At 43.6% G+C, this 20,017-nt stretch overlaps 1 protein-coding gene across 3 annotated transcripts in view; it reads right to left on the bottom strand.

The window, feature by feature from the left end:
• Positions 1-3,518: 3,518 nt before the first annotated feature.
• Positions 3,519-20,017, bottom strand: part of LOC112815174 (solute carrier family 22 member 4) — a 38,389-nt gene continuing 21,890 nt past the window's right edge. For 2 of the 3 annotated variants that reach the window (XM_025860977.2, XM_073878643.1), the window contains exons 5-11: positions 19,001-19,172; positions 14,737-14,863; positions 11,364-11,464; positions 10,053-10,267; positions 8,769-8,951; positions 6,111-6,246; positions 3,519-3,966 (exon numbers count right to left, since the gene is read on the bottom strand). In XM_025860977.2, the coding sequence (XP_025716762.1) occupies positions 3,891-3,966; positions 6,111-6,246; positions 8,769-8,951; positions 10,053-10,267; positions 11,364-11,464; positions 14,737-14,863; positions 19,001-19,172 (1,010 nt within the window). In that variant the 3' untranslated portion in view covers positions 3,519-3,890. The remainder of the gene's footprint in view (positions 3,967-6,110; positions 6,247-8,768; positions 8,952-10,052; positions 10,268-11,363; positions 11,465-14,736; positions 14,864-19,000; positions 19,173-20,017) is intronic. The other variant, XM_073878642.1, reaches the window with a different exon arrangement.

Genomic DNA, 20,017 nt, shown 5'->3' with positions numbered 1-20,017 from the left:
GTATGGTGATTAACATAACAATAAAAAATTAAAAAAAAAAAAGACCTGAGCTGGGACGAAGAATTGGACACTTGGGACCCCTGGGTGGCTCAATCAGTCTTTAAGCTTTTGACTCTTGCTTTCAGCTCAAGTCATGATTTCAGGGGTCCTAAGATCGAGCCTGCATCAAGCTCCCTGCTCAGCAGGGAGTTGGCTTGAAGATTTTCTCCCTCTGTCTGTCCCCCAAGTTGCGTGGCACTCTCTCTCTCTCTCTAAAATAAAAAAAAAAAAAGAAAAGAAGAGTTGGACACTTAACCAATTGAGCCATCCAGGTGACCCAGAACACTTTTTTGGTATGTTTATTGGCCAATGTTTTCTTGTTTGAAAGCTAAAAATTACTTTTGCCAATTTAACTATAATAATGATTATAATAATATATTTATCCATTTTTAAACAAATATTTATCAAGTATCGACTATGTGCCAAACACACTTCTAACTGCTGGGGATGGAATGTAAACTCCATGAGGAAGAAGGACGTTAAAAAAAAAAAAATGAAGGGGCGCCTGGGTGGCTCAGTCGTTAAGCGTCTGCCTTCGGCTCAGGTCATGATCCCAGGGTCCTGGGATCGAGCCCCGCATCGGGCTCCCTGCTCAGCGGGAAGCCTGCTTCTCCCTCTCCCACTCCCCCTGCTTGTGTTCCTGCTCTCGCTGTCTCTCTCTGTCAAATAAACAAATAAAATCTTTAAAAAAAAAAATGAAGAGGTAAGTTAGTTAGGATGTTAGAGGGTAATAAAAACTATGGAGAAAAATGAACCAGGGACAGGTGAATTTAGGACAGAGAGAACAAGATACAGTTTAAAATTGGGTGGTCAGGTAAGTATTTATCAAGCAGGTGACATTTGAGCAAGGACATTTGGGGACACAGAGCAGGACCCTATAATTGGTGAGCGTATATAACTCGTCATCCAAATTGGGACATTTTTAGAGTGAAAAGTTATTGTTGGGGGGATTAATAATCACCCTAGGCTCATAGATAGAAACTGTGACTGTTCTGGGAAAACTGGGACATGTGATCATCCTATGCATAGACTATTGTAAAGACTTTAACTTTTCAAAAACCTGACTGAAGTGGGATGAAACTCATGTAAGTGAAAGCACATGCTGTGGGACCAGAAAGGGGGAAGAAGCACACCTGAGATGGGGGGCTATGGGAAGGTTTTGAGTGGAAAAGTGACATGGTCTCATTTAGATAACCAGGCGGCTGTGCTGAGGATAGACTCAGGGCAGGGAAGGAGCCGAATTAGGAGGAGGGACTGGTTCAGATGCTAACAGAATCCATGCAAGACACTAGATTCTAGAACGTGCAGTGTCAGATTGGCTGCCAGCCGGAGACTGCTATTCTTAAGCGAGTGCAGGATGTTGCCTTGTTGACCTAACTTTAAAAGCAGTTTTTAAAACTCAGGAATGTATCTTGAATTTAATCAAATGCTCTTTTGACATGTGTTGATCTACTTGGTCTTTGAACTACCAAAGAGATAATCATCTGTATATTTGTTGCCTTTACAGAAACAGATTTTAAAAAGTCATCTCTTAATATTTTAAAATATAAAATGCCAGTACAAACAGCAGTGAAAGGTAATTATCACATCCTTACTTTTTATATCTAGAAAAAGTTTTAAGAGCATTTTGCATCCCAGAACTTAGGGGGGTGTGGGGGCAACAAGACAAGAGCCCAGCTCAGTGAGGGTTAACAAGAACCTGAAGAACACGGGGCCGGGGGGGGGGGGGGGGGGGGGGGGGGGAAGTTTGAGAAGAGCTTGTTGGGAGGCAGCATGACCTGCTGTCTGTGGGATGGGCTGCCCAGTGCTTAGCAAGGTCGATGGAAAGGTGACCCAGACAGGCTGCATCCATGGGGGAGATAAAAGCACTGGGTGGATGAAGCTATGCACCTGTGTCGCCAATGACAAAACATAAATTATTCTAGGATAGTCTGGTGGATTTTATTTATTTATTTATCTATCTATTTATTTATTTATTTTTATTTAATATTTTAAAAATTTTTTGAAGATTTTATTTATTTATTTGACAGAGAGAGAGAGACAGCGAGACAGCGAACACAAGCAGGGGGAGTGGGAGAGGGAGAAGCAGGCCTTCTGCTGAGCTGGGAGCCTGATGTGAGGCTCCACCCCAGGACCTTGAGATCATGACCCGAGCCGAAGGCAGTCGCTCAACGAACTGAGCCACCCAGGCGCCCCTTTATTATTTTTTTAAAATTTTATTTATTTGAGAGAGAGAGAGGGAGCAAGCACAAGCCGGGGGAGTGGCAGTCAGGGGAGAAGCAGGCTCCCCGCTGAGCAGGGAGCCCAACGTGGGACTCGATCCCAGGACCCTGGGATCATGACCTGAGCTGAAGGCAGACGCTTAATCGACTGAGCCACCCAGGCACCCCTCTGGCGGATTTTAAAGTAACAGTCAAAAGGTAGCATCAGTGCGTCAGGAGGATATAAAATATATGTTAGAAAGATGGCTATAGAGAGAAAAAAATTGAGGGTTAATTAGAAAAGTTCAAGATAAGGAACTTGAAATAATAAGGACTACTTATCAAAAATGTTACATCCAAGTTTCCTCTAAAAAACAGTTAGTGAAAATTTACATTTGGGGATAATTGTTTTTCGGAGCTGATGCCATCAGGTATCTATGAAAACCAGTGGCTACCTGTTTCCACGCGCACAGTATAGCGCTGGGTATAGGGAAGGGTCCGGAGCTTACAACTGTGCTGTGGTCAGAGGCCACTTTCAGCGAAAGCATGTTGCCCAGGTGTCCAGGAGTAACCTCCTGCTCTGTTGCCATCTCAGCATGCCTAAAACATGCTGAGACAGACACCTGACATGTCTCTCCTGAGCTTATGATAACACATGACCCCAGCGGTGGCCTTTATTTCTTCCCCCCTGCTCACTCGTGGAACTGAAACCAGATGCACCCCTGGTTGGAGAGACCAGCAGCTGCAGACCACGCTTAGGAAGGAATCTGTTAATGGAAAGAACTGTTTTAAAAGTCTCTCCAGATTGTTGGCGTGGACAGCCTCCTTCCTGGGGGTGGGTAGCTCCTGGCTGCAGGGCATACAAACCATCTTTACCAACCTAACTGGTTTGTGGCTCTCCTGATTCTGTTTACTAGCAAAATACCTCTTCAGCCACTCTAAAGAAACAAAGTTTAAACACGTGCTCAAAAAGATCCCAACGAATGCGGACCCTTCAAAAGGCCTTAAGTCATAGCCACTGAAATCGTAGCAGGGAACTGCCTGGGTTCCCTTCTTCAAGGCCAGCAGGTCATATGACCCAAGCTACTTGATCTCCTGTGGCATTTCACTTGTAAAACACTATTAATATCTGCCATCAGTTCCCCTCAAAGGATTGTATAAAATTTTCTGGATAGGAATACTGCATCTAATCATTTAGTTACAGCAGTATTTGAGTTCACTTCAAACACGACTATAATTTTGAATGTGCTCGTTCACTTACACACATACACACACACATACTGTTGTCACCTGATAGTTGTGTTAATACAATGACATTCTTTTTATTTGAATAGAATTTGTATGTTTGGGAATGAGTGTTAATCTTTGTATGGATTTACCGTTCCTTGACCCACACATTTTCAAAAAAATCGTATGAACCCATTTCATCGAATTCGTTAAGAAGGTGGACTCTCTAGAAATGGTTTTTAAAATTAAGGAGATGATCTGGAAGAGTGGCCCGGAGTGTGCTCTATGACAAGCGTTTCTCAACAGCAGAGTCATCTGAGTGTTCATCATCAGGCTTGGTCCAGTTCCTCAGGAAAGGCTTTGGTTTCCTTGTAGAGTCTGATGCAGCTGGTTTTCAGGTCACCAAATGGGGTGGAGATCTTATCAGAATGAAGTTATTAGAACTTTGGGATTTTCTTCCTTCTCTACTGAATCTCTCGGTTTTTTCCTAAACCCGAACCTGAAAATAAAGTAAGTGCTAAAGAAAATTAAATATTCAAGACTCTCCTCCTCAGAATGCCAGACTGACACTGCAAAACATTTATCCAGTTAATGAACATAACTCTAATAATAGTTCAGGAGTCTAGAACTTGTATTCTCTAATTCTACAGTTTCCCTGAGGAAAGGGTGGAGTGGTAAACATGAAGTTCTCAGCAAGCTAAAGTTGATATTGGAATAGTCATATCATTACAAGAACACAACTTTTGGCGCACACTTTGCTATACATGTTCTGTCAGGAATCAGAATCATCCCCTCATATATAGATTTATGTTCTTCATGGCCAGGCACTAAAGACCCATTATCTTACAGAACCTCATGATAGCCATATGAACTGTTTCCCCATATGAACTATTCCCAGATGTGAATCCCGAGGTTTAGTGAAAATTAAGCAATTTTCCCAAATTCATTCACTAGATTTGGGATTTGAAGCCAGGCAGTTTCACTATAGAATCTTAACTTCTCCTACAAATCCACTCATCTTTAATTGTTTGCCAATCTGTGATACTGTAGAAAGATATTCGATTTTTGTCCCTGGTTCCCGACTCAGAGCTCCTAAATCCTTTGTCATTTCCTGAGTGATAGGGATCATCTTGTCTTTTATTTTAATGAGGCAACTCTTGGGGGGCCCCTTGATAGTTTCAGGATGGAGGCTGGTCACCAGAAAGATCAGGCGTTGATTAGAAGCCTGGAACTTTCAGCCCCACCTTCCAACCTCTAAGGAGGGGTGAGGGGCTAGAGGTTGGATTAGTTATTGATCATGCCTCGGTGATAAAACCTCCATAAAACCCCCTGAACACTGAAGTTCAGAGAGCTTCTGAATTGGTGAACACATCCACGTGTGAGGATGGTGGTGTTCCCCAACTGCACAGGGACAGAAGCTCCTGCACTCTGGACCCTTCTGGACCTCAGTCTTTGTCTCTCTTCATCTGGCTGTTTGTATGTATCCTTTATAATAAACCTGAAATGGTAAGGAAAGTATTATCCGAGTTCTGTGAGTCATTCCGGCAAATTACTGAACTTGAGTGGGAGGAAGGGGGTTGTGGAAACACCAGACTTTGAAACCACACTGGATAGAAGTGTGGATAACCTGGGGACCTGATATTTACCACTGACATCTGAAGGGAGGGCAGTCTTGTGGGACTAAGCTCTAAAACTTACGGATTCTGATGCAAACTCTGGTGGTTAGTGTTGGAATTGAATGAAATTGTAAGGCACAAGTTGGTGTCAGAAGTGGTGGGTATCAGGAGGGAAAACTCTCATACAATCTCATAGGCCAAAAAAAGATTAAATTGTTTTATTTCGTATTTCTTTATTAATGTGGACAAGTATTGTTTTTCGTGTATATCCCTGCCACTGAAACGTCCTTTTCTGTTAACCACTTGTTGATGACCTTTGCCAGTCTTCCTACTGAGTTGTCTGTCTTTTTCCCACTGACTGCTGAGAGTTTCGTGTATATTAGCTGTATTAGCCCCAGGTGTATATTCTGTGTTGCAAATATTTTCTCCCCTGGCTTTTTGACCTTTGTTTTTATTTATGGTCTCCTTACTTGCTGTGCCAAGAATTTCTAAAGTTTCATAATCAGACGTAGCAATCTTTTCCTTTACATCTCTTTGCGTTTCATATCACGCTCAGAAAGGCCTTCTCTGAGGTTACAAAAATAACGTATCTTTTCTTCTGATACATTTATGATTTTACATTTTTAGGCCTCCATTTTTAATCACTTTGCAATTTATCTTGATGTATTTATTCTGGAGTAGGATGCAAGTTTTCTATTTATCCAACGTGGCTAGCTGAATTCTCTAACACCCTTTACTGAATAATCTAATTTTTCTCACTGATTTTGAATTGCAACTTTTTAGCATAGACTGAGTTCTCATAGTTTCTTGGATTTAATTCTGAACTCTATTCTCTTCCAGTGATTTCGATTCCTACACCCTTATGATAACGGTTTTAATTACCTCTGCTTAGTAATATGCTTTATTATCTGATAGAGCTACTCTCTACTTACTATTCTGCTTTTTCAGAAATTTCCTGGCTATTCTTGCATGTTCATTCTGAGGAATTTTGAGGAATTTTGCTACCAGTTTTTAAAGTTCCACTTACCCTTTCACTTTCTGCATCTGCTCTAAGGTCTCTGGTAGAGTCATTCCAAAACTTTCAGGGAAGAAAAGGGTGATGATTCCAATGAAGACAGTCAGGCTACCCATGACGATGTAGGGCAGAACTCTGTCGTAAGCACCTGGAAGGCACAAGAACATCAGTTAGATACGGGGATTCTCCAGATGTCCCAAAATATGGATTCTCCATATTTTGTAATCATGGCAAACAGTATTTGAGAGCAGTTTTTTTTTTTAAAGATTTTATTTATTTATTTGAGAGAGAGAGAATGAGAGAGAGAGAGAGAGCATGAGACGGGGGAGGGTCAGAGGGAGAAGCAGACTCCCCGCTGAGCAGGGAGCCCGATGCGGGACTCGATCCAGGGACTCCAGGATCATGACCTGAGCTGGAGGCAGTCGCTCAACCGACTGAGCCACCCAGGCGCCCTTGAGAGCAGTTTTAAACCTGAACATTGTCAGAAGGAAAAAGGTATGCAGAGGATCACAGTTTCTTTTTGGTAGAAGCCATTACCTCTGAGATTCCCATAATCATTTCCCTACGTGATTTTGCATTATCATAAGGTCTTTCATGCCGGGTGGCATTCTCCAAGCCACTCTTTAACCATGTGTGACAGATGTTCCTTTGATGGAAGTCTTCACCTACCAACTTTTCCCTCTCAAGGTGGAATTAGAGATGGGGGATGAGCAGGTATCAAGGAGAAAAAGGATATCGCAGGGACAGGTACTGGCCATGATGACTGGTGTGACCATTGCTTTTGCCTGTGCTAGTAAGTAGGCTGCAGTGGACGGCTAGGTCCAAAGATCCATGACACTCTTAAAAAAAAAAAAAACCAAAACCTAAGTAATATGTTCAATCCAATTTCAATCACTAAATGTCAGGCACAGCGAATGCACTATACCTGGATTTGGTTTCTTTTTGCAACATTTACGTGTCTTGGTTTTGTAATGTAATTGCAAGAACCATTCCACCTCTTCACTATCTGGTGATAGTGATATCTCACTTGGACAGGAAAATAATAGAGCCTCATTTTGCTTCCTTTCTGCAAACAGAGATTACAGAGGAATAGCACACCCAAGGATTTTCTTTGTCAGAAAACATTAATCTGGAAGCTTCTCTGAGGCATCTATGTCACTAGTAGGAGTAGCTGTTGCGGAACAGAAAGATCTGTCTCAGACTCTTCCATTCCTTCCGTACCCAGTGGTCCACCCTTAGACCAAGTGAGTGTGGCTTGAAAGTAGAGGGAAGAACAAAGGGAAAACAACACCATTCTATATTATAATGTGTTTTTTTAGGGCTTGTTCAGGGTAGCCGTGCAGAGTATGTTTAAGATAAGAAAATATTTCACTTCATCTGCAAAGATTAGGGTGTACCTCTGCTGAGGATTTAGATAGAGTATTTGTTTGTGTGCGTGTTTGAACCAGTCAGAACCAGCGTATTTGAACCAACGGATGACTAGGAAGAATAAGGATGCGTTATCAGCATCTCTCACTGGCAGAGTCCTTAATGGGGCTTAGGCTTGGCGTGTGAGATCCCACATCCATTGAGCAACCCACTGAAGCCCTCCTGTGGTGTTATTCCAGATTGAGAAATCTGACTATATAAAAACTAAAACTTCCTAAAATATCATAAAATCAAAAGTAAATGATGAACTAGGAAAAATATTTACAACATATACGCAAAGGGCTAGTTTCTTTCGATTACAAAGAACTCTCACAAATCAGGGGCGCCTGGGTGGCTGAGTCGGTTAAGTGTCTGACTCTTGATTTCAGCTCAGGTCATGATCTCATGGGTTTTGAGATCGAGCCCCGCATCAGACTCTGTGCTCAGCAGGGCTTCTGCTTGAAGATTCTCTCCCTCTATCCCTCCCCCAGCTCACATGAGCATGCGCTCCTGTGCTCCCTCTGTCTCGCAAATAAATAAGTAAATCTTAAAAAAATGCTCAACTTTATTTATAATTAAAGAATTAGAAATGAAAGCAATAATGATATCCATTTTTCAGATAACAGATTACCGATGATTAAAAAATTGGATCATCCCCTTGTTAGGATATGGAGAAATAGGCACTCTCATATATTGATAGTTGGATTGTAAATTAGTACAATACTTAGAGGTCAGTTTGGCAATATCTATGAAAATTTTAAATTGCTCCAACAATCCATGAATCCAAGTGTATGTAATTACATGAACAAAGGGTCTTAGGGGGATAGAGGAATGTTCATTACAGTGTTATGTGTAATAACAAAAACCTGGAAATGGCCTAAATGTCCATCCAATGAGCCTAAATATGTATACATACAAACTATGTATATACATACATTGGAAGAATATATACTAACTAAAAAGAAGGTAAAAGTTATATATGATACAATGTTAAGAAAGTTGTGAAACAATATATATAATTTTGTTTATGTGTTTAATTTTATTGTGTATATATATATGTTTTGCAAAACAAAATGTCTGAAGGGCTACTCACCAAAATGTTAATATTAGCTACTTCTAGGGCTGCAGTCTGGGGACCCGGGAGAGAAGAGGTAAGCTTTGTAATTTTTCCAGTACTTTCTGTGCTGTTTGCATTTTTTCACAATGAAAAATCTATTCCTTTATATTTAAAAAAAAAGAACAAATTGACAAGATGCATCTCACCGAGGTAAACAAAGTAGGGAGCAATGATGCTGCCCACTCTGGAGGCCATGGATGTGACGCCCACAGCCATGTTCCTGACCAGGGTGGGGTAAAGCTCTGCAGTGAAGACATACAGCATGGAGAAAGCAGAGGTGATCCCGAACTTTCCTAACATCACCAGACCAATGGACAAGAAGTTGTAATCTGGAAAAGAGACCCAGTGTAAACAGAGGTGCTTTTAGAAGTAAGAATTTGTAACTCAGTTCTTTCACTGTCCTTTTTGCCTCCACAGCAATGTTTTTATAATATAAACGTATTCCTGGAGCACCTGGATGACTCAGTCGGTTAAGGTTCCGACTCTTGATTTCAGCTCAGGTCACGATCTCAGGATCATACGATCAAACCCTGCACGCCAGCTCTGCACTGAGTGTGGAACCTGCTTAAGATTGTCTCTCTCCCTTTCCCTCTGCCCTTCTCCTTCCCCCATCTCTCTTTCTTAAAAAGAAAGAAAGAAAGAAAGAAAGAAAGAAAGAAAGAAAGAAAGAAAGAAAGAAAGAAAGAAAGAAAGAAAGAAAGAAAGAAAGAAAGAAAGATATTCCCAAGTAACACTTTCTCTTCAAATATCTTGATAATCAGACACAAGTAAAGATAGAGCGGGGGGGTTGCTTTCTGTTTTGCTCAACTGTTAACTCTAGATCATTTAGGCAGTCAGTGACCTTTGTCCACTTTTGTTACAACAGTTTCATGGTAAATTGTTAGCATGTTAATATAGTTAAGTTTAATCTTCAAAGAGAAGGACCAATCCTTTCTATCCCCTTTATTCTTAGTAAAGAAATATATGTTTCTATGTCTAATACTATGTTATCAATGATCTATTGTCAACATTTTAATAATATGAGAAAGTTAGGCATAAGGAGAAAAAAGAAGCAAATGTATTCAGTGTGCTCTTTAACTACTTCAGGATTACAGACCCTAAAAATCACTGACTTATATCGGAACTGGTGTGTCCTACGTGCTGCAAACTGGAAAATGCTCCTCAGGGAAGAGGTTTGAAAGCACCAAGGGGATGACTGATGGCATTAGTCTTCCTCCCAGGCAGTGATGTCTGATGCTCTGAGGCTGACCCCCATTTCAGGGGAGTTGTTACGAACACAGGAAATTATGTAGTTAGCTGTCGCTTGTCCGGTGGACTTACGAAGAGCTTATGCTGTAAGGGCATCACAAACAGGGTGCAGTGACTAATGATTAGTCCAGTCAAGGTGTGGATCTTTTCTGGTAAGCTGTTAATATTGGTTAACTTCTTACCTGCAGGTACGAGCTGAATTAAGAGAAGCACGCCTCCTCCCAAGAACAGTACTCCGGCTATGATGTAACGCCGAGGCAGGGTTCGAAGCAGCAACCAGGCTACAATGTAAGCTGGAACTTCGATCAAGGCAGAAAGGAAACAGTTCAGATAGGCATCTCCGTGTAAATTAGGAGCGTTGAGAGACAGAGCAAAGTAACCCACTGAGGTTAGCATCCTGAAAGACAAAAGAAAAAAGGCAAAAATGACAAGAGGATAGCTTGAACCACTCCATAATTCCATGATGGTCAAGAAATTGTCTCCATCTTTCTGTCCTATAAGTAGCTGCTAGTCACATATGGCTATATAAAAGTAAATCAATTTAAATGAAATGAAACTAAAAATTCAGTTCTTTAGTCACACTAGCCACACTTTACCTTGATAAGCTGCATGTGGCTAGTGGCTACTACAATGGAAAACTCAGACATAAAACATTTTCATTGTTGTGGAGAGTTCTACTGGACAGCACTAGTCTAGTTATACCAACATTCAGCAACACCTGGTCTAGTTAATTTCAGATTTCAGTATTTCCTGAACAGTTTGAACATCCTCATTCCCTTACAACTATTATTTGAAGAAAAACCATCAGTCATGTCAGTGTACACAAAATCCAGATTTTATTCTTACCGAAAAGAAAAACAAGGACACATAGTCAATACTGTGGGATTCACTTTTGGTGAATTCCAATCAATTTATTAAAACTCACTTTAGGGGAGAGAATGAAAGTCCCACAGTGGTTCAAAGTCTCACAGAGTACACACTGCATATCCTGTCATTACAGTCCACTTCCACAGAACCACAAAGCTGTTCTGTATAAAAATGACTGCATCTTGCCGACTCCTCTGTGCAGAAATTTGCTTATGATTAACATGACCAAAAAGCAGAGGATATCCGGAAAATGTTTTCAGGAACATTGTTGTTCTCATGTCACTGCTCTGTTGCTAATACAGCGTCAGGAAGCAGGAGTTGCATTAGCCTTTCAGTTTCAGCCACCAGCAACATTATTACTATTAATCCCAATTACTTTAGGAGGGGAGGGACCCTTTCCCTGTGGGCCACAGTACTGCAGGCTTAAACATTGTTCCCTGCGACTTTTTTTTCAGCATCCATGTTCCATGAATTGAATGGAGGCATTTCCAAATAACTTAGAATTCTATAATTTTTATTTTGTTTCAGGAAGACTCAGTCCTTACCCTGACGTTGCTGTGAATTAGAGAAAATCGGTTGCATACTTAGGTGCTACGTGTCACATTCATAGATCACTTATTACTTACCAGAGCAGCAAGGACATGATGGTTATTGTGGCAATATTTCGTGTCCTGAACAGGTCCAGAATGAAAACTTTCTGCTGACTTGGGAGTTTTAGTTCCTGTAGCTAAAATAATGCAAACAACCATGAGATTAAGAGGTAATGAGGAGGTATCTTCAACCATGGCAATATGGGAAAGACCTATTATGCATATAACGCTCCTTCACCTTGAATATGCTCAGAAGTCTAGAACTGGAGGGGAATAAGGGCATCCACGTATATGATGCTTATTCTAACACTTTAAAATACTTGTGGCCCATTTTAGACAGAGCCTTAGAATTGGCTTCAGTGCCTCTTTATATAAAGCCTGACTGCTAACAGCCTTTTCTTGACTCATGGTCATCACTGTGGTGACACGAATCACACTGAGCTGTGACCCATAGGACTCATGGAATGGGCAGGGCCAAATGCCCCAAATGCCTTCAGGTCCATGTCCGGTTTTGTATTTTTCTTGTTGTTGTCACAGTGTCAGAACAGATTTGGGTTCACTGAGGGACCTTGGGTAAGAGTTCTGAGCATCAGTTTACTTCTCTGTTAAAATGTATAATAATTGGGAATTGAGAAAATTAAATGAGGTCATATATGTGTGTGTGTGTGTGTGTGTATATATATGTGTGTGTGTGTGTGTATATATATATAAAACTTAGCATAGTACTTGAACCATGGTAGATGCCCAATCCCGTTTTAACTATAATTATTACTATGACTGCACCATTGAGGAAAATATGCTAACTACCTGGCTAGTGCCAGTTTCTTACTATTGTCAATGGGTTTCCCTCCTTTACTTTTAATTCAGTAAATTTAACTTGCCATGTGGTAGGAATCTAGATAATCAAGCTTATTGGAACTTGTAAAAAAAAAATTACAAGGCTCTGAGGTGTGGAATCTCTTTGGGATATGGTGTGTGTGCAATAGGAGGCTTAGGAAGGAGGGTCTACAGTGAAGGAATGAGACTGATGGACCTGCCTTTATAGCAGGTGCTCCCCAGATATGAGCCTCCTTCTTTCTAAGAATAATCAGACACTCCCCCTTGCTGCTCACAGACATATTACCTTTCTTCTTCTACATGATTTGGAGTGTACAGCCCCAGAACATGCCCCTGGCAGCATAACCCTCTTATCACAACCAAAGTAAAGCCCCTGAATAAACTAGTGGGAACTAGAAGTCTTCATGGAGGGTTCTGGAAGTGGTGCCATGCATGGATAGGACCTGTGCCTCAGGCCAACGCTAACACTTGGTGCTTCCACGGGGCCCTTATGAAAATGCAGCTCGCCAGGTCCCACCTGGGGCCTGCTGAATCTGAATCCTTCCTGGGGCCCTGAAGCCTACGACTCCATATTTTTAAAGTTACTTGGGTGATATTTTCCCCCCTGGGTGATTTTGATAACAGCCAGTTTTAGAAAACTCAGGACAAGAATAATCTTGTATCCAGTACTTGTGACTGTATGGATCACCAAAATACCTTTGGACCAAACTCCATGAGCAGGCTAAAGGTGCTTCAGAAGGAAAGCCAGAGAAGCCCAAGACAGCTTTCCAAGATGACCCTATTCTATATTTTTTTCTGTCCACTGCCTCTAACATGAGATAAGAAATCACATGCTGTTAAGCGCACGTCCTTTGGCACCAGAGAGACCTAGCAAGATTTCTAGCTATGGGATTGTGGGCAAATTCCTTAACTTCTCTGTACTTCGATTTCCTCTCCTGAAAAAAAGGGCCTAGAGTAGTACCCATTAGCTATGCCTTGCGTGAACATCAAATAAGCTCAACACTGTGCCTGACATCTGGTAGACTCTCCATCGTCGTTCTGAGCAGGCTGTATGTGCTGGCCCAGGGCTCTGAAGAGGAACCCCCCCCTCCACCGCCCCGCCTTGCCAGGAGGTAAGCATCAGAGATGAGCACAAGCTCCCTTTCCTTCAGCGGGCTCATCCAGTTCAGGCTCCACGCGCCTGATGGTAGGAAGAAACGAGGTGCTTTCAGAAGCATGTGTTTTGACACTGAACTTTACTCTTATTTGCCCATAACTATCTCTTTTATGTTTTATGACTGCTTTCAACCACGTAGGTCTGATCTCCACTACTAAACTGTAAGTTCCTGAAAGACAGGAATCAGATCACAGACGCAATAAACATCAATCAACAACCAGCACCACCCTGAGATTCAGAAGGGTCCACTGGACACTCCTGATGTCCAATAAATTATCTAAGGCTGGGAATGGAATTCTTGATCTGAAGAGCAAAGGATTAAGAGATATTTGCCCTGGCAGCCCTCTGAGAGCTTGGGTTCATGGCCCTGTAATTAATCCTTCAGCTATTGCCAGGATATCTGCTTCTGTCAGAGGTCCCAAAGGCCAGGGATGGAGCCGAGGAATGCCCACCACCCTCCGCAGAGTCCTGCTTTCCGGGGGAGCCAGACTTGAGTCTGTGCAGACTTGAGTGTGGGGCAGGCATACAGTCGCTGCAGCTGTCCCCATCTTCTTGGGGTATCCTGAGCAGACCCTTACCCTTCTCCTAGGCAGGAATGCCCTGCCCCCATCCCCTCCATTCATCTCAGCCCCCACTCCCCGGTTTGGACCTGCCTCTTCAGCCCGGAGTCCGTCCGTTCCCTTTTTCTGCTGGTATACAGCATCCACACCTTGGGTACTTAGCACTTCCTCCCCCAGCATCATTTATGTCACATCTAATCCTCCCGACCCTCTTAGCTACATGCTATGTTCCCTAAGCATAGGAACTGTATCTAACTTTTCTCACTTTCTCCAGGACCCAGCACAGGGCATGGACGGGGACACTGAGGTCCTCACTGACTGTCAGGAAGTAGGGCTGCTTCCACAGGATATCATCTTTCCCTCGTGGCCCCCTGCCTTCACCGATGACCCCTCGAGCCTGTGCCTTCACGCCTTTAAGTTGTAGACACGACCCAGAAAGACTAGAGGCATACACAGCTTCCTCAGCAGCTGTGGCCTGATTCAGGGTACAGTGGGGGAAATCCATGGATGGAATACCCCCAACCACAGTTTTTCCACTTCATCTGGACCTTCAAAGATCACTGGTATGTAACTGCACCAGTGGTATGGCGCAATACCAATAAAGAGCTGCAGATAAAACTTGTCAAAGGCAAGGGGGACTGGTATTTAATCCACACTTGCTATAGGCTAAGCAGTTTACATATATGATTGCACCTAATTCCGACGCAGCCCTCTGAGGGGGACTTTACCTCAGCACTTAATCATCACGGTGTCTCAAGGACTCACACAGAGCCTGGTACATAGTGGGCACACGCTGGATTATATTAAGTCAAGAATGAATAGCTGACTTTAAGAGGACACATCTGCAAATGTTTACCTCCATTGGATCAAAAATCACCGTTGGGGCAGCTATGTTGTTCATTTTTGCAGCTTTTTGGATGATACTTTCAGCCTCTCTAAATCTTCTTTGGGATATCAACCACCGGGGCGATTCAGGAATAAACCTGGAATAAATTTTTCATGGTTTATAATTTTTCACAATAACGAGGTTTAATACTATTCAGTGTAAGTTGCCCCCAAATAATTTTTATTTTGTAAGATTGTAGTTTGTCTATTTAAAAAAAATCAGGAAGGAGGCCTCATAAAATTTCCATTGATAATAGGAATAAATAAAAGCACGTCCAAGTTTCAAAGTTCTGATCAAATCACAGGGCTGACTGATCATCAGTTGTACTTGAAGGCAGGACCAGATCATAAAGGGTAACATTAACTGTGGGTGCTGTAAACCAGGCAGTGGGAGAAAGTGATTTCAAACTTAATAACCATTGTGGCTCTTAAAGAAACACAATCTAGTATCTTTTCAGTGCGTCCATCCCTTAGAGAATTCCTAGTGTCCCAGCTGACGATGGTCAGAAGTTAACCAGGTAAAGGTGGCCAAGACATCCATGCTCTTTGGGCTTTTCTCATGGGCAGAGGAGAAGGTGGATACATGGACACCCCCCTGTGGGCTGTCCCTGTGGCTCTCAGATTCCCAGGGCAATGAGTAACCAAACGAGGCTTTGGGAGATAATGTTGTCTTTTTTTTTTTTAATGTCTAGAAACTTAATTTTTTTTTATTACACACCGTTCACTTCTATTCTTTCCTAATTTGTCTATTTTTTCTATTCTTATTTCTTCTTCTCATACTTGCATTTATTTATATTTTTCTATTCTTTCCTACTTTTTATTTCTCAGTATCTCTTAGCCATTCTTCTGCCGGCTCTTTCTTTCCTTACCTATTGGTCAGTGCTCAGTGATCCTAGAAAAATACACGACACGTAGCAGGTACAGAGACCTCCTATCATTAATCGGGCCCCTCCAAAGCCTCAACAGCAATTAACCTCAGAGCAAAACACAACTTATCAAATGGTCAAGCCTCAGCTCCCTTCCCCAGCCTACCAGCGCGTGGGTTGAAACACGAACCCAGTTTATGTCATTTTGGAAGATGCCTTTAGTTGGTCCCTCGGGTAACTCTGATGATGTTGGGTCCGTGATCTTGAGTAAGTAGAGCCGCACTGTTCAAGAAGGCAGCTTTCTGCACTGCTCTGCACTGCGCTGTAGCTGTGTTGCCAAATATCGTAGCTGGTAACGGCATGTGGCTATTGAGCCTGTGTAACTGGTGTGAATGAGTGTGAATGTTTTATTTTATTTAAGTATGTGCGTGTGGCTAGAGGCTACTGCTATAGTGCAGAATTAGAGCTCCTACTTCCCAGCCACTGTATACTTCATGCTTATGTACACGTATACTCCCTTCTAATTCTGAGCAATGCTTTTCCCCCACAAGGTTGTTCTGAGAAATACCCAACCTTTCTTCCCACAGGCTCTAAGGGCCCTCATGGACCTTAATGTTTAGTCAGCTAGATAGTGCAAAGCTTCCCCTGTGTTGCGTCTATGGGCTCCCTCCCCAGCCCCTACACACGTACCCCGTTCATACTTGTGGTCCGTTCTTGCCAAACCTTATAAGGGAATTTGAGTCATAAAAAACATCCCCAAACCACCTGCAGGGCTCTGGTTTACTCCCATTTGCCGCCCGTGATGTTCAGTGTGCTGCCATCTCTACTTCGGCTACAGCTTTTGTGCTGCACAGAGTATCAAGTCTAGCTGATCACTGCAGAAGTTAGGGGAGCACCAAACGAGGTTGTACACTATAGCTTCTTTGTAGATTGAATGCAACTAGAACAGGGGGAAGGGCACTGCTGGAGAGTCTCTATCACACACTGAGAAGGCAGCAGGGAGCCCAGCAGCCCCAAGCCAACCCTGCATGACCCCAGCCCACCTAGACTGACGAGCATGGCTTCAGGAAGTCCCACCCTCAAGAATGAGGTGTTTGTAAGAAAGCGATTTTGTTTTATGATAAGACTGTCGTTAAACTTTTAGGATGAGCACACGGCTTTGTAGTGCTGGTTCCGGGCTGTCCTCTGTCCGGGGCAGTCCCGTCCCTGGTACAGCGTGCCCACAGCCTGGAGCGCTCACGAGCCAGCTCGGGGGCAACAGAAAGAAGAACTCTCCTTAGGGCCAGGGTAAGGCAGAGCCTCATGGGATGGTCTGTCTTTACTGGAAACCACAGGGGCTGACCTATCAGGGTTGTTCCTTGCTGTAATATTGGAACCTGAAGCAAAGGTCCAAGCCCTAGAAATTAGAATCCCTACTAATCTCTTATAGTCAGTCAGGGCCCTTTTATTTTTATTCTCCTTCTCTCTTTCCCTCCCTCTGATAGAATCACACAGTAATAAGGTTGCTTATGACATATTTTAGAAGTACTGGTCTCTTAGTCCAAAATGGCAGCTAGAGCCAGGGATCACAGATTATTAATTAACATCATTCATCTGCAGAGGCAGAAAATAACCTTTGAATAGTCTTGTCTTGTGTCTTAAGAGAAACTCTGGTCACCAACACCTTTCACAATAAATTTACTCAGCAAGGGAATTATGGAAAGAGGGTCAGAAGATGTGACAAAGCTGATGTTGGTGATTATGATGATGATCATGATGGCTCTCATTCCCGAAAATTGCCCTGCTCTTGTAAATCTGGGGTGCTTCCTTGGAGTCAGAGCTCTGTAGTTAATGACCTGTCCTCATTTACCATAAGTTTTCCTGACCTTCAGACTGTGTTGCAGAGGAGATCTCCAAATCAGAATAGTTATCTAACCTTTAACACACTGTCTCTCAAATCCCAGGCAACTGAGGGAAAAATTGCTTTCTCCTCTCAGGCACATCCATGCCAAGAATTTACACTGAAAAATGATAGCAGTCTTAGACATGATAAAAAGACAGTAACTGGGAGTGGTCCAACCCGAGCTAACTGGTCCAACAAGGACAAAATGTGCTACCTGTCAGTCTCTAAGGCTGCCTAACAGTTGCAGCAAGATAAAGGACCTTCTGGAAAATTCCTAGGCTGTGTACAAAGGACAGGGAACCACGAGGGCTAGTCTAAACCATGAGTTTTTAAACAATGGTCAAAGAAACTTTCATTGTGTGTAAGCAGGTAGAGATCAAGCAGTTCGGTAAAACCTATACTGTTGGGAGATTTGATATTGATATGAAAACAAATCAAGAAGAATTAATGAGAGAAAAAGCGAGAGAGAGAGAGAGAGAGAGAGAGAGACACCCACCAATAGAAGAAATCCCCGTTCCTCTTGCTTAAATATGGGAGAAAGAAACCAAAACCAAAACCAAAACCAAAGAAATGGGGAATCCAAAAAGAAGGTGCAGCTGGGACCTTATTCCATTATTCTAATCTCTTCTCTCACCTGAAATTCCCCACATAATCATATTGGGTGAAACTGGGGCGAGTATCTCCAAACTTGGTTAATCCCACACTGATATGTCAAAATTGGGTGGCAGGATTGAGGAAGGAGAGAACATTTCTCTTAACAACTCATTAAATGAAAAGAATTCTCTCGCCCTTCAGGACAAAGCAGAGGGATGCCTGGGTGGCTCACTTAAGTTATGGTCAGAATCTGGGTCCCTCGGGGCGCCTGGGTGGCTCAGTCATGAAGCGTCCGCCTTTGGCTCAAGTCATGGTCCCAGGGTCCTGGGATCGAGCCCCGCATCGGGCTCCCTGCTCAGCAGGAAGCCCGCTTCTCCCTCTGTGTGCCGCTCCCCCTGCTTGTGCTCTCTCTCTCTCTCCCTCTCTGACAAATAAAGTCTTAAAAAAAAAAAGACAAAGCAGATAAACAGGCACATCCTAGATGTTAATCACCCCGTGATAGGGAAGCTTGAGGAAATTACATGAATTGAATCCAGAAGAAGAAAGAGATTTCCTGGAGAGAGAAAGTTGTCAACAGAGCAGGGTGGGGCAGAATTGGAAACAACAAAACCCATGGGTACCATGTTCACAAACAACGTCAACAACCAACAGCGGAGGAGAGCGGGGGCGGGGGAGTGGGGGTGGGGCCTCAGTGGGGCCGGGTTTCCTGAGAGCGGGGCTCTGTGGGACCTTGGAGAATCAGACTGTGCGTGGCACACAGGCCCACCCGCAGTGAGGTCAACACGCCCCGGGCTTGAGGGCCAGCTCCACGGGGACCACGCAGCCCGCGCGAGGGTCAGCACCAGGCATGCCGGCCCTCGGGGGGGGGCTGTCTGGGACCGAGCCACACTCACCACCACAGCGGGATGCACAGCACCCCCGGCACCGTCAGCGCCAGCAGCAGCATCCGCCAGTCTCGGATGAAGTAAGCAAACAGCGGCAGCAACATGTAGCCTACTGCAAAAAATGTGCACACTCCTAACGTAGAGAATAGAATACGAACTGACTTGCCAAGAATTTCAGTTCCTGTTCAAAACAAGGGAGGAGTATTAGCATTTTAACTCACTTTAATATTTGCCGTTTTACATCATTACCTGGCAGTTGGAGTTCGAGCTACAATTACGAGGAAAAGGGAAAAGCGTTTGCCTTATGGCCCAGAGGAGGCGTGATCAGGGTGAAGGAAAGTGGGAAGTGACCCAAGACTTGTCACCTTAGAGAAGGATGAGTTTTCATGAGATTTTAAAGGAGCCACAGATTTATCTTTTTATGGCTGTCTCATACCCAGCCCTGAGAGGTCATCTTTCTGAGAATGCCCCGTTTCCAAAATAAGTGCCCAAGGTGAAGAGCAGACACTCTCCCCTGGGAGACAGGGGGGGGGGGGGGGGGGGTCTTCTGAAGGGCTCTGTGGGGTCACGATGCATGTAGCCTTTCCCACATTTGCCCACTATAAACAAACAGACACGGGGTCTCAGGAAACAGTGGACAGTTCAGAGTTAACAGAGTCGTGTTAGGACACCATTAGCCACCCTTGAGCCCTGAGAGTTGATAAATAGGATCCAGCTGACTCTGGGGGTACACAGAGCAGCCCCCTACCCCCGCCTCTCCGCAGACACCCAGGGCTGAATTCCCTGCAGCCACATTGTACTCAGGGATCAGCCCCAGGCAGACACAGTCTATTCAGACCAAGGAAAGAAAGAGGGAGCCATTTTGCTGGCCCAGCAGGTGGCGGCTCTCGAGTTGGCCGCACACCCAGGGAAATTCACAGAGCTTTCCCAGAACACCGCAAAGGCCCAGGACTGCTTGGTGTTGGGCCCCGTTTTGGAAGAGGACACACAGGTGGCTGTTGGCTCTTGCTCTGCTCAGTGCCCCAA

The sequence above is a fragment of the Callorhinus ursinus genome, unplaced genomic scaffold (assembly GCF_003265705.2).
Source record: "Callorhinus ursinus isolate GAN/ISIS: 27379988/994484 unplaced genomic scaffold, GSC_fseal_2.0 scaffold30, whole genome shotgun sequence".
Taxonomy (NCBI): domain Eukaryota; kingdom Metazoa; phylum Chordata; class Mammalia; order Carnivora; family Otariidae; genus Callorhinus; species Callorhinus ursinus.
Note: the sequence above shows the minus strand (reverse complement) of the source record. Positions and strands in the feature narration are given on the sequence as shown.